At 48.1% G+C, this 13,523-nt stretch overlaps 1 protein-coding gene across 2 annotated transcripts in view; it reads left to right on the plus strand.

Moving 5' to 3' along the window:
- Positions 1 to 13,523, plus strand: part of LOC112982202 (nucleolar protein 6) — a 36,711-nt gene that overhangs the window by 20,728 nt on the left and 2,460 nt on the right. The window contains exon 23 of one of the 2 annotated variants that reach the window (XM_026098421.2): positions 5,347 to 5,544. The exons of the other annotated variant lie outside the window; for it this stretch is intronic. Within the exon in view, the coding sequence (XP_025954206.2) occupies positions 5,347 to 5,544 (198 nt within the window). The remainder of the gene's footprint in view (positions 1 to 5,346; positions 5,545 to 13,523) is intronic. 2 annotated transcript variants of the gene reach the window in all.

The raw sequence follows: 13,523 nt of genomic DNA on the forward strand, positions 1-13,523 counted from the left end.
GTGTATGTGAGCCAAGGGTGTGTTGGAAAGCTGCAGTAGAAATGTATGTGCAGTGTCTGTGTGACCGAGTGATGTCTACACCTGAGCTAGCCCTCCTCAGCTCCCCACAGCACTGCCAGGCTATGGTACAGTTCTTCCCAAAGTGGGTATCTGAAGTGATCAGATGAGTCCCTCCTGACTTTAAAGGGGACCTGGCAGGGCTAGCTCCTATGCAGACCCCTATGTGGTTGGCATTAGGTGAGGAGAGCCCTGGTCACAACTGGGGAAGACCACAGGAGGGTGAGAGAAGTCTGGAAAGTGTCATCTGGGAGGGAAGGCTGAAGAGAGTAGGACCAGCTGGTCTAGAGCTGACAAAAAAGATGGGCTAGCATTTTTCAAATAACTTTTTAAGGAAAAGGGGGAGGGGAGCAGTTCTGCAAAGTGGAAGAAAATCCATTTTTTGTGTTCACTTGGGACAAGAAGCGGAGTTTGCAGAGGAAGAGTAGTTTAGGAAACTGGTCTCGAGCCCACTTCTGAAAGTGTTGAGGAGCCCAGGGAGGCTATGGAGCCTCTGCTGCAGGAGGTGTGACTGTTGTTTCCCAGCTGTGTTTGATGCAGACCTCTCAGTTTGGGTCATGGATGGATTGTGTGGCTTCTCCAGGTCCCTCCCACCACCATCATGTGCAGCTCTCTCCTGGACAGGAGTCTGAGCTCTGGGTTTGGCCAGAAAGTGCCCCGTCTTGGAGATCTGTCACAGAAAGCCTGGGTAAGCTGGAGGTTGGGCCTGGATACAAGGCCCTCGAGAGAGGTCAGAGTTGATGCTGTGGGGACAGGCTACAGCCTTGATGTTTTCTACAGTGATTGAGAAAGGAAATTGCAGGGAGGGGGCTTGTTTATTTATAGGCTTATTTTCTCCCCTATGCTGCTTTCTGCCAAGATATGCCTGGACCCCCTTGTTGTTTCTCTACGTCCTCTGGAATTGGTATTACGGCTAATTGTGATCTTTTGGCTGCCCTTGCCTTTACCTGGAATACACTTGCAGGCTCTGGGTGTCCATTTTAATCACGTTGCCTGTTCCCAGAGCAGGGGTGGATATCTCTGAGCAGCCCCTTGGGGGGAAGCCTTGCTAGTAGTTTCATGTTCCTTGAATTATTATTTATTAGTGAAGGAAATGAACCTGCTAGCTCCTGATGCCTTTTAAACGATCAGTTTATCTACAGCACTCCCTGTATTATGGAAAATGTGGTGGGTGAGGAATGTTAATGAGGGGAGAAGGAAGCGGGGGCTAGGCCTATCTGGTAAATGATTGTTATCTGGTGTAGTGCTTCCGATTTGATAATGATTACAATGAGATCACTGAGGACACTGTGGCCGATGTCCAGATGTGACTACTGTCCGGTTTGGGCTTCAGGCTTATTTTCTTCTGTGTAAGATATTGACTGGGTGTCCTGAATGCCGGTATACGTAGGGACCTCCTCTTGGTAAGGCTGAGTGCTACCAGTTCCCAAGGAAATTGGGAGATGCTGATGGAGAAGGAGATTTTGTGGGGGCCTGGAGCTGGGTTTTGGGTGGTTTGGGGTCAGTTCCTGGCTTTGCCACAGACTCCTGATGTGACCATGGGAAAATTGCTTAAACATGCTATGGAATGGGGCTGTCACTGGGTTCTCTAAACTGTTGCTCTGACTTGGTGTTTTGGGTGGGAAATCTTTTGGGCCTAGGCGTGCAGGGAGCTCTGGGCACCACTCAGTGCTGTGGCATGACTGATGGACAGGGCCGAGCATCACGGCATGCCTTGGTTCAAGCATACTCTGGCTTTTCTTGTGTTCCTGCGTTGTTTGGCAGACTGCTTTTTGCATTGTGGTTGAGGCATTCTGGCTTTACAAAGCTGCCTGCGTGGTTCCTATTCAGCAGTCGAACCTGTGGAATAGGGCACTGTACCCATGCATGTGGTATCTGCTCAGGTCCTGCTTCATCTCCCAGGCTGGTACACATGTCTTGGTATTGACAGCCACGTGCGTTGCAGCTAAGGGATGACAAACGTCTTGTTCCTCAAGACGATGGTATTGCTGCAGCGGAATGAAACCTGAGGACTCGTCTTTCTGAATCTAAGTTTAGCCAGGGCTGTAATGAGCTACTCCAAAGCTGTAAGTGTCTCTCTCAACCAGTTGAGCATCTGTGGGGTCTCCGAGGGGTCTCACTGAAGCAGCAGCTTTAGGTTTTTGCTGCTTGTGTGTTAGCTGCTTAACTGGCATGCTCCATCTGTGTCTGCATCCTGGACCTTCCAAAATGTGGAAGGGAGGGAAACAAGAGACTGCTTCTTGGGAAATATAAGCGCAGCCTATTTGTAGTTCAGCACTGCCTTTCCTGGTGGTATATTTTTAACAGAAGACAGCCTGAAAGTTGGTATTAGGTCACAGGCAGTCCTTGCTGGCTGGTGGGAGGAATGTTCACCCAGGAGGACCCGTCAGACTCGCTGCCTGTTCTGTGTCTGTGCTTGTGATGTTAACCATACTGAGGTGAAGCAAACAGCTGCTGTAGTTGGTTTGCATTTGGTTGCAGTTAATAGCAAAGACTTTGTAACTCTCCCTGCTCTGCCTCCTCACTTCTCATTCCATGTACAAGCATGGTCAGTTTTGATCCCAGAAATCAGCCTGAGCATTGATTGGGATGTCAGGTAACATGGTCAGTCCCATGAATGTCCATCCTTGGCAGCGTATGGCTGTGTCATCCATTTGGCCTCTGCGCTGCATGTTCGGGTGAGGAACCTTGCAGTCAGCTCTTGGCCACGGTCCTAGCTAGTGGATGAGGACCTGTGCTCTCCAGAGCGTAGGGTGATGACAGCATTGGTTGGGTATGGAGAGCTCCCCTTTCCCTTGGTCAGGGTCCTCATGCCTGGTTCTCAGCACTTCTTGATTCACTGCGATGAGTGGAAAGCTGCCCAGAACTACTTCTGTTGCCTTCTCTGCCTCCTCGGCAATGGTTTCTTCCCTCTTGCTGTTTTTGTGAACTGCTTGGCTGGGAGGAGAAGTGATCTGCAAACTGACTGTGGGAAGTGAATTGAGCGGTAAAACCCGGAAAGCTTCCTTCCTCCTTCACCCCTCAGCTTGGCTGTAAGGAAGAAAGCCTCAGGAAGTGCAGGCAGATTTATCCTACCTTCCTCTCCCTCCTGGCTGCAGCTATGTTTTTATTCTGTGTCTTAAGACTTATTCTTTGATCTGGTGTCTGGAATAGGTCTGGCTGTGCTTCCTCCTGGCATGGGACCTCCCCAGGGTGGGAGGGCAGCTGCATTGCAGGTGGGTCAGATAGGACCTGAGATGTCAGCATTGTGCTCTGACAGCCTGTGCTGGGCTTGCAAACGAACAGGTAGGACACAGAAACTCTCCGCTCACATCTGTTATATCATCACTGGAATAAAAGGTCTGTTCTTGAGCCCAGGGCTGTGCCAGGCAGCAGCTGTGCTATCCTGAGAATTTCAGTTAATGCTTTTGGCCAGGGAGATGGCAGGTGGCTGTCTAGTTGGTTAAACTGCTGACAATAAACAGAATGCAGGCTTTTCTTCCTGTGAGTCAGAGATGCTGTTGTCAGTGGAGGGATTTGCGGTCCCTTCAGCTCCTTTGCAGATACTCTATGGCTGCTGGGTCTTTTTCTGTGCTAGTAGGAAAGGAGTCCTGAGTTGGGGTGACTGTGCTGAGCAGAGTTTCTGGGCATAGCCTGTGAAGCAGGAAATGAATTTGCCATCAAAATGGGATAAACACGGGGCACTGTTTCCAGGGCTGTTAATCTGTTTGTAAGCAAAGTGTGGGGCTGAGAGGAGAGAAAAACCTTTCCAGTGCAACTTGGAGATGCCTCTTCTTGTCATATGTCTAAAGAGATGTGCCAAGGGGAGCTCCAAGTTTTGGTTTTCCTTGCATTTGGGTTCTGGGGGATGTGCTGCTTCTCACATGGATGCAGAAGTGGGTCTGTGAGCTTCATTCCTTTGCTCCCCAGGGGATGGAATAAGCCATGGGCTTTGTCAGCCTGGTGGGAAAAGGACTGTGTGGGGACCAAAGCGGGGACCTGTTGCCAATTGCTGTTGTTCTTGATACATTTTCTCCAACTTGGCTATTAACCAGTTCTGTCAGCTGGTTTTCTGCCAGCGCCTTGCTGGGTGGTGTCTGATAGCTCTGTCCATGTCCCCACGTCATTTATTCCACAGAAACGTACACATGGTTTTAAGTTTTCCATTTTAATACAGCTATATTCAGAGTGCCAGATCCTGCCTGTCTAAATATTTATGTGCCTGGGATTGCTCCCCTCCATTAATGGGGCATGTTCTCGCCCTCTGTTTGCTTGATGGAAGATGCTGTTGTCCTTTGGGGTGATGACTGTTCGTCATACAGAGCTGTCCTATTGTTATGCAGCTCCTTGTGTTCCCTGTGGTGCAGTTTGGCTCCTATTAGCTTCTTGACTCTCTTGCGCGTGCGCGCTCTCTCTCTCTCTCTCTCTCTCCTTTTTTTTTTTTTTTTTTTTTTTTTTTTTTTTTCCTGGGACTCTGCTCCACTCCGTGTTTATCCTATCTCAGCTTGCCATTTGTCCCTCTCTTGACTACCCCACCATCTTGTACTCAAAAAAGAGCTTTCTGGGGTCTGTGGTCAAAGCTGGAGAGGACAACCTTGTCAACCCTGTTTCTTCAGTGACCATTCCCTAGCCCTGGAGAGTTCAGATTCCTGTTCCAAGTACCTTGGTGGTATATGATATGTAGTGGTTAGGGTTGTGGTGGTGTGGTTGGTGGGTTTTTTTGTTTGTTTGTTTTTGGTTTTTTTCCTTCTTCTCCTTTACAGGTTGGGGAAAACAAGTGATCTTCTGGCTTAGATGTCTGATGTGGCTGGGGAGCAGTTCCCCTCTCAAAAGGATTTAGCTTGCTAGAAGGTTGGGTTGCAGCAATGAAGTGTGTCCTTACTGGTGCACTTTGCTGGTCCAGAGAACATTTAGCTTATCCACGAGGAGATAGCTAAAGGGGGAACCACATCGCTCTAGATGTTGTTCTGGTTATAACACTTGTGTGGGGTGCAGGAGAGTGAGAGTCGCATCCTATTTTGATGTGAGCAGAGCACATGATGGACCAGGTGTGTCTCAGCCCAAAGTAAATGTAGTGACCAGATGGGGCTGGAGCACCCAGAGACTCCACCATAGAGGTATTTTTTCTAGAGACATTTTGTCAAACTTTTGACACATCACAAAAATTTTGACTTTCACTTGCTGTTTTCCAAGGTGGTAGTGGGGGACAGGAGGGAAGAAAATGCGAATAATGACTTAGGAAATCTCTCCCAGCTCTCCTGCCCTCCTGTGTCCTATATTGCAAGTAGCACTGGTCTTTTCTCCCTGCAGATGGTCTTCCGCCCTCCTTTGGATTTCTATGATGTCCTAATCCACCTGAACCCAAACCAGATTCCTCGGCATCTGGAGAGTGTGGACCGGCCAGTAAAGTCATTTTCCCGAGGAGTGGTGAAGAACAGTGTGGGAGTGAAGATCCTCTTCCCAGTGGTGGATTATGACCCTGTACAGTGCTACCTCCAGGAGCTGAGAGTAAGCATGGCCCTTTGGGGAGATGGCAGGGGGTTGTCTGCCATAGTAGGAGTGGTGTTTTGTTGTGCAGATCATTAGTTGCCTGCTGCTGAAAGACGTGGGTGATGACATCTTTACATATTTTGTATGTAGTTGTCATTCTTTATGTACATGTACATCTGAAATCACTTTTTCAGCAGAAAATATGGTGAATGCACTGCCCATTCCATGGAAATGGAAACACTGCTGATGTGAGAATTGACCTCAAGCACAAAGTTACTGGGGCTCTTCTGAAGAATATGACATTTCAGTGCAAAAGTGTCTCTAGTGTCATTTCTCTCCATTCGATTGATTCTTCCTGGCTTCTTAAACCAGCGGGGGTGGATGCTGGAGGAACTGAATCAAGGACTAGCTCCCATTCGGGACTGTTCATGGTGTGCTGGAGAGAGATGCTCTGAGGGATGAGAACATCTGATGGTCTTACCTGTGTTTTGTAGGATTATGTATGAGGCAGTGACTGCCACAGGCATCCATGCCATGGTCCCAACAGGGCTCCTGCTGTAAGGATCAGCAGATAGACCAGGGGTTGAACGAACCACAGAAGCTGAATATTGGTCACAGAATGGTCTCTCCAAGGCTGGTTACATGCGTGATGGTTGGGGAAGTTGTCATTGTGCTGGTGGTGTGAATAAGTGGAGAACATCAATATCCAAAGTCATCCATCCATGGCTCTTGCATCAGGTGGCCACGACAAAGTGTCAGCAAACTGGGAGGTGATAAGTAGGATGGTGGGTGGCAGTGGTGGTCCACGCTGGATCTGGACAACCAGTACGTTGCAGATGTGCACTCTGTGCCTCTTTGGCCCTTCTGAACTTTGCACACGATAGCTGAATAATTATTAATGTGCAGAGAGGTGGGGCTGTGACATCCTTCTCCTTTTAAAAAAACTAGGTTGATTTTCAAGTGCTGTCATCTCCTGCCCACAAAATGTTGTGAACACTATCAGAATGTAGAAATTGTAGACTAGCTCTGATGAGAAGGATGCTGTGGAGGTCTCTGGTCCTGGGCCCTGCTCAAGGCAGAACCAACTTTGATGTTAGAGCATGTTGCACAAAGACCAATACAGTTGAATGCTGAATATTTCCAAGGATGGAGATTTCCCTCCTTTGAGCCCCTGCCCCAGTATTTGAACACTTGCATTGTTAAATTTTTTTTTTTCCTGCTATCTAACTGGAATTTCCCTTGTTCCAGTGTGTGTTGTTTCCTCAGATCCCTTGCGGCACCTGGACTATGCTTGTGGCAGCTTGTTTAAAGGCAGAGCCAGAGCTCTTAGTTGTGGAGGTTTTAGTTGTGCTCTTGCAGCTCCTGGCAGGCCTTGCCAGCCCTCCTGGGCAGCACAGCTATTCAGTTGGCTTTCCTCTTGCCCTTCTCCCAGTTAACATACTCCAGAGGGTTTTGTCTGTCTTCCTTTGTGCTTCTCTTGCCTGAAGATTTGGTATCAGCTGCTCTTCAAGCTGAGTACTTACTTGCAGTGGGGAAGGAGATACACCTGCAAAAGAAAACCATGGTTTGTATAGTGACCTGCTCCACTCCTAGGCCATGAGTGAGACTTTGTGCTCTGCGGGGTTCAGTGTTTGCTGCTCTCCAGGTTAGCCGGAAGTGAATGGTGCTGTCCTTGCCCAACCCTGCACAGCCATCTGAGCATTTCTCAGCTGCTACTGCCAGGCTCAGCAGTGGTGGCAGCCTGCAAGGATGAGCAGTGAAAAGGGCAGGATCTTGCCTTCAGAGCCAAGAAAAGAACTGCAAAGGTGCCTGAATTAAAACTGCAGTTCAGCCCGGAAGATCATGGGCCCCTGCAGTTCAAGCTCCCCTTTTGCCCTAATCCAGATAGTGTAGGAGGTGGCCAAAGGTAACTTGCAAGGGTTTCTTCCAAGGTTTCTTCACCCTGGGCACAGAGGCAGAGCGCCATTAAATCCCAAGCTTCCTGGCAGACCAGGTTGTGTGCTGATCTTTGCCTAGACCTTGGGAATCAGCTGTTAGACTTAGCACAGTGCAAGTTCAACCCTTCTGTCATGCATACCAAGTTGGGACAGTCCAGGGGGGAAGTGAGAGACATGGGTGCATTCAAGGGCTCTTTGGGGAAGAACATAGATGTCTCACCCAGATTTGCTGCTAATAGCACTGCTTTCCTGTCTTGGAGTCAGGCAGGATGTGGAGGAAAAGGGAGAAGAGGTCCCCACTGCAGAGTGGAAAGTCTGCTGCCTTCAAGAAGGAAGGTGATTGGCAAGCTGGAAATACTGGAGACATGTTGCAGAGACCACTGAGAGATCTCTTGGAGTTCAGGATATGCAAGACAGAGGAAGAGAAACACCCTGCACAATACTTTAAAAAGGGAGCAGGAAGCAAAGTGATCAGGAGCAGTTTATTTCACTGTGCATCTCTTCTGGTGTCTGGATCTGAGGAGGAATATCAAGATGAGCCTCTTTGTTTTGTTCTTTAAATGATTAGGGTTTGACCCGCCCCCATGAAACCTTGATGAGGAGTCACAGAGCTGGGTAGGAAATGGAGCTTCTTAAGCCTGAAATACCTTGGAAGGGAGGATTAGAGCTGAATTGAGTCTTTTAGCAGCTGCCAAGGCACTGAAGACATTTGCATGCATGGAGCCAGGGGCACTGTGTCTGCAGAGAGGTCAGAGCACTCATGAAGACCTGGCAGGAGGCTAACTTCTTACTCAAAGAGGAACTTGAGACTACCGGAAGAGCCAATGGGGAAAGCAGTCTCCTTGGAAGCTGTTGACAGACTTGCCTCAAATCTAGCCATAAATTGAAGCACTCGATCAGGAAACTCATCAGGGCATGTTACAGGTTATAACACTTTTTTTATGTTTCTATTCAACTCTGTCCTGAAAGAGAGATGTCAGCAAATGGGTCCAAAAGTGCAAGGTGCAGAGGAGACTTCCCTGGAAAGCAGTTTTAATTATCCTTTAAGCAATTATGACTTAATTGATCCAGGCAATTATGACATCCAAACTGTGTGAATTTTTACTGCCCGTTTAATACAGGTAATAACAGAGTTGGAGTATAGTCGGCCTAGCTTCCAAATTACATAAATCCATTATACCAGCATCACAATGAAGAAACAGATAGACAGGTGCAAAGCTCATCATCTTTTGCTGGAAGCAGTGTAGTGTTCCTAAAGAGGGAGTGTGTGTTTGGTCTTTCCTGTTCTTTGGCCATGGGTACTCTGGAGGGTGCAGAGCAGGAGCTGGTCACAGGTTCCTCAGAAGAGAAAGCTATGGGATAGGGAGCCTGAATTCTGCCTCAACAGTGCTGGCTGGGGGGGGGTTTCCCCTCCTGTTGAAGGGTCTGAGGTAGGTATGACTGTGTTCCCTTTTGGCCATCATGTAGGAGATACCTTGCAGTACCAGTTCACTTTGCTCTCCTAGCTTCCAGGTCAGTAGCAGGCAGACCTGAAGGGGTTGAGGAATATCTCTTTCTGAGCAACAGGAGTTGCTTCCCCCTTGAAAAGTTACTGAGGTGACAGTTACACACGAAAGAGTTGCTATCAGCCACCTTTGCTCTCCAGTAACCCAGCTGTGCCCACCTGTGTTGGAGGGCATCAAAAGCCAGCTTTGCATTGCTGTGATGCCAGCAAGCAGGTAATGCACAGCTCTAGGTAGAAGCTATCCTGTCAGAAATCATCCAGCTTCATGTCTCAGGGTCCTGATGTTGCTTAAAAGCAAGGCCTTCTGCACTGGCTACTTTGACCTGGCTTTGGTTTGCAGTCTCTCTGGTGTCCTTGCATTTTTACTCCACTGACTTTTGTTGCTCAAAGCAGCATTCAGATCCTTCTTGTTCTGGTGGTTGGGAGCTCTGGAGGTGATCTGAACACAGCAGGATGTTGGCGCCAGAAAGAACTGTGGTGACAATTGAGTGACAGCAGCAAATCCGTACAAGAGATTTTGTGTGAGAAGGTGCTTTGATACAGAACTGTCTGGCTTTGACTCATAGTAATTTGATGTCTCTTAATAGCACTAACCACAGAATTGAGCAACGGGGCTGTGGCTGTCGCTGACAGTGCAGCCATGGTGGTTTTATAATGATGAAGGGAGACATCTGCCATGCAGCAATACTGCAAAATTTTGTTCTCAGCTATGGGTGGAAAAGGAACATCTGTCCTTTTCTGAGCTTGCCTTGCAAAAAGGGGATTTCAATGCCTGGACATGGTGACTGAGCTGAAAGTGGCAGGGACTAGAGTCTTCCCCAGTGTCCCTGGGCCCATAACTAGGAGAGACCTACTTTGTCCTGTCTGACCTGTTTGCACCCAAAGGGTTCCCTGTTCTCAAAGCAAAGGGGTTAGCAAAGCAGAAGCTGTCTGGAGCCAAAGGATTGATGCATGCTTTCCACTAGGAGCCTAATCAGAGGAGAAAGCTGGGGGGGGGGGGGGGGGAGCGTTAGGCCCTGACTGCTTTAATTTTTCCTGCTGCAAGGAGATGTGCTGTGGAAGCAAGTCTGATCGAGTTGCTTTGGTGCTGAGAGGCTCGCTCTGGGTAAAGATGAAAGGCTGATCGTGGGATTCAGACAGTGAACTCCTAAGTTCCAGGACAGATCTGATAGAAAAGGCATGTTCTGAGAGTTGCTCCAGATGAGAAGGCTTTGCAGACAGATGCTTTTGTGGGAAAGCAGGTGCCAGACTTCCTACAGATAGGGCTTCTCTGGAGCCTCAGACCTTAACCAAATGCCTACAAGACCTTCCCACTGCCTACAGTCCTGAGCATTACAGCAAGCAAACCCTGGATTGGGTCCTGGCTGGGATTCTCCAGTGAGACTAAATTAAGTTTTTAAAGAATTTAGCCAAGCCTCCCTTTGAATCTCTCTCATAACTCTGCTGGCTCATTTCCTTTCCTTAAGCGATTGCCATAACCACTGTTTTTCCCTCAAGAGCTGCAGAACTGGGTGCCTCATCTGCAGTTCTGCGCCGTTTGCTAGAGATGTTGTATGTGAAGGATCACTTAGCCCAGCTGTTATTCCAGAGTGGTTTAGGTATCCTTTGGAGTTCAAGGGAAGATCTTTCTGTCTGCGTCAAGCAAGTCTTGTGGATGAACTTGTGCCCATCTGCATGCATTCAGGAGCTCACAAAGCCAGAAGACTCTGGCTTTCTCCAAAAGGTCCAGATGCAGGGAAAGTCAAATTCAGCTGCCTGAGCCCTCTCAGTCTGCGTGTCTACATGACCCTGTTACAAGACTTAATGTTTCTTATCAGGTCTTTGGTCTCACTGAGATTTATAGCCCTCTTTCTTCTTCCTTCCACAGTATAGGAATGTATATCTTGCTACTGCATGTTAAGAAAGAATTAATAGTTAGTATTAAATGTTCTCAGTCTTGTAAAACATACAAGCTGTGGTTATGGGACATAACTGGTGGAGTCTTTTCAGGTCAGACCGCTCCCTTCCTGTTTTGACTGACAGGCCTGACTCCTCCTATGGCATCTTTCTGACAGGCAGAGACAAACTCAGAAAGATCTGTGGGCTTTCCTAATACAGAAAGGAAACCATCCTGTCTGGATCTATGCCCTCGGAGGGGCAGAGGTGGCAGGAAATTCCCCGCACTTGGAGCTGCAGAGCAGCTGTGTGACTTTGAACATAGTGCCCTTGGGTCAGGGGCGGATGCATACACGTGTGGATATGCACATGGGCATGCGTGTACATATCAAGGCATGCTGCCCCTCTTGCTCCATGGGTGAGCTCAAAGGCACTTCTTGATTGTATTCCTCGTGGTAATGCCTTCCTACAGGTCTGCTTTGAATCTCTCCTATAGGAGGTCACTAAAGCTTTTTGCATGAAGTGAGCTGGCGTATGGTGGGCAAGGCATATTTTCTAATGCAGCCAGGAGAGCATTGGTGCTTTTTCTTTTTTTCTTTCTTTTTCTTCCTTGCCATACCTCTTTGCTGCTGGGAACCCCCAGAAGGAGGATGCACATGCTGCTCTGGTGAGGCACTAGGAAGTGGAACAGTTTGAGTGGTTTATGACACTTTTCAATAGGTGAATCCCAAACCCAACACCTGGGTTTCTTTTCTCTTTTAAAAACCCTCTGATACAGAGGCAACCCTGGCCTGGTTTTTTAAACAGTGCTTCTTGCTTTGCCTGTCGTGTAACCTGTGAGCATCAGGGCCAGGTTTGCTGTAGGATGGCAAGGACTGTGAAGTGTTAACAACAAACATAGTCGTTTGTGGGAAATAAGTAGCTATTATTTTAACAGAGTTTTATACAGGCAGATCCCTCATGAGAGCGCTTAAGATGTTCTAAGCACTGAGCAAATGTTGATTGATGCATTGATGCATTTACCACTTGAACTGCCATAACACCAGGAAGAGTTGCTAGGTGCATTTTGGGGGCAAACACCTCACCTGCCCCAGACAGCTCCTATTCTTCCAGCAGATGTGATGCAAGGAGCCCAATCTCCAGGTGTAAGTAGGAACAGTGAGAAAATGCGTGGGTGAATGGTTGGGGGGGGGGGGGGGAGAAACCAAACCACAATAATGTAGTTGCTTAACTAGCAAGCACTTATCTCATTGCAAAATCCATGCTTTAGCCTGAACTGCTTAATCCAGTAATCTCATTTTAGATCAGGGTGTTGTTTTACTCAAGCACCTTTCTCCATCCCTCTGGTCCTACCAGGCTTTCTCTGGGCCTTTAGGACTGAACCGTGACGAAAAACAGAGGGTGATTGAGAAGGGATTAGGGGTTCAAATGTGTTCCCTACCTTTCCTCCCTTTTCTTTTAAACTTTCCCTCGAGGAAGGTGTTTGCAGGCCCAGACAAGCCCGTTGACACTGGGCATAGAGAATGGGATGTGGAAAGGGAGGTGAACCGTGTTTGCTTTTACTCCCCAAGCCTCTGCACAAACAGAAGTGTGGTGACTAATGTATCAGTCCTCTTTAATGCTGCAGTTTTCCAGGAGCTGAATGTGCATCTCTGCAGCTCAGAGTAGCTGGCCTGAAGCTCTGTCACGTGGATGGTGCTGGGAGCAGTGCAAGTACAGAAGTCTGCCCTTTGCTGGGTTTTTGAACTGGATGGCATCCTACCTATCTGCCCTCTTCTCCCTGTTGTCTGGTTAAAAGGTGCTGGGTATTGGGTAGAACAGTGGGGTTTTTTGGGAAATGAGCTGAGTCTGTGAGGGCTGCTTTCCTGCAAATGCTCCTGGCTCCTCTCCAGCAGCATATGCCTGTAAAAATATCTGTCTTAGAGAGAGCATCGTGTTGTCCTGGAGACTTCACCTCATCAATAATGGCATTTTCAGTTTCTCCTATGCTCTGGTCCCCTTTGTGAGTGATCATTCCCCTTTGGTTCAGAAAGTTGTGTGTTGGTGGCCAGCATACCCTGTGCTTTGCCCTTCACTGCATTTTTGCTTCCTTCTGCTGTTTGCCTTTCGGCAAAAGGAGGAATTTTCCATGTTGACTGAGCTCTGAGCTTTGTTGGTTGGTCTCAGCTGAAAACCAGCAGGGCAGGTTGCTTCTTTCTCAATGTATTTTTAAACAATTGTTTCCAAGCTAGTTTGAGATAATGTTTCGACCAGCCTGGCCCCTATGAAGATCTTGTGGAGTGGGATGAGCTGGCAGGTCTCAGGACCTTCCCAGCTTGCTGGCCAGATCATGTTGCCCTCCATGCTACATCAAGTTCAAACTCATAAATCTGGCTCTGAAGGCTGCAGACAACACTGCCCCTCCCTGCTTATTGGCTCTTGATGCTTAAAATGCCACCCCACCCTTTTGGATGGCTGGTAATACCAACCCAATCCACCTTTTCCTCCTACCACTGCCTCTTACTGTTTCCAGCCCTTGCCCATAAAAGACCCTTTCCAATTAGCTTGCCCTAGATGCCAATTTTCATGTGTGTCTTCATGAAAACGTCATCATGCAATATTGCCAACAGAAACTTAATTCTCTTTCTCTCTGTAAGAGTGTGGCAGAGGTGCACCTGGGGAAATGAAGGCAATGCAATCGC

The sequence above is a fragment of the Dromaius novaehollandiae genome, chromosome W (assembly GCF_036370855.1).
Source record: "Dromaius novaehollandiae isolate bDroNov1 chromosome W, bDroNov1.hap1, whole genome shotgun sequence".
NCBI lineage: Eukaryota > Metazoa > Chordata > Aves > Casuariiformes > Dromaiidae > Dromaius > Dromaius novaehollandiae.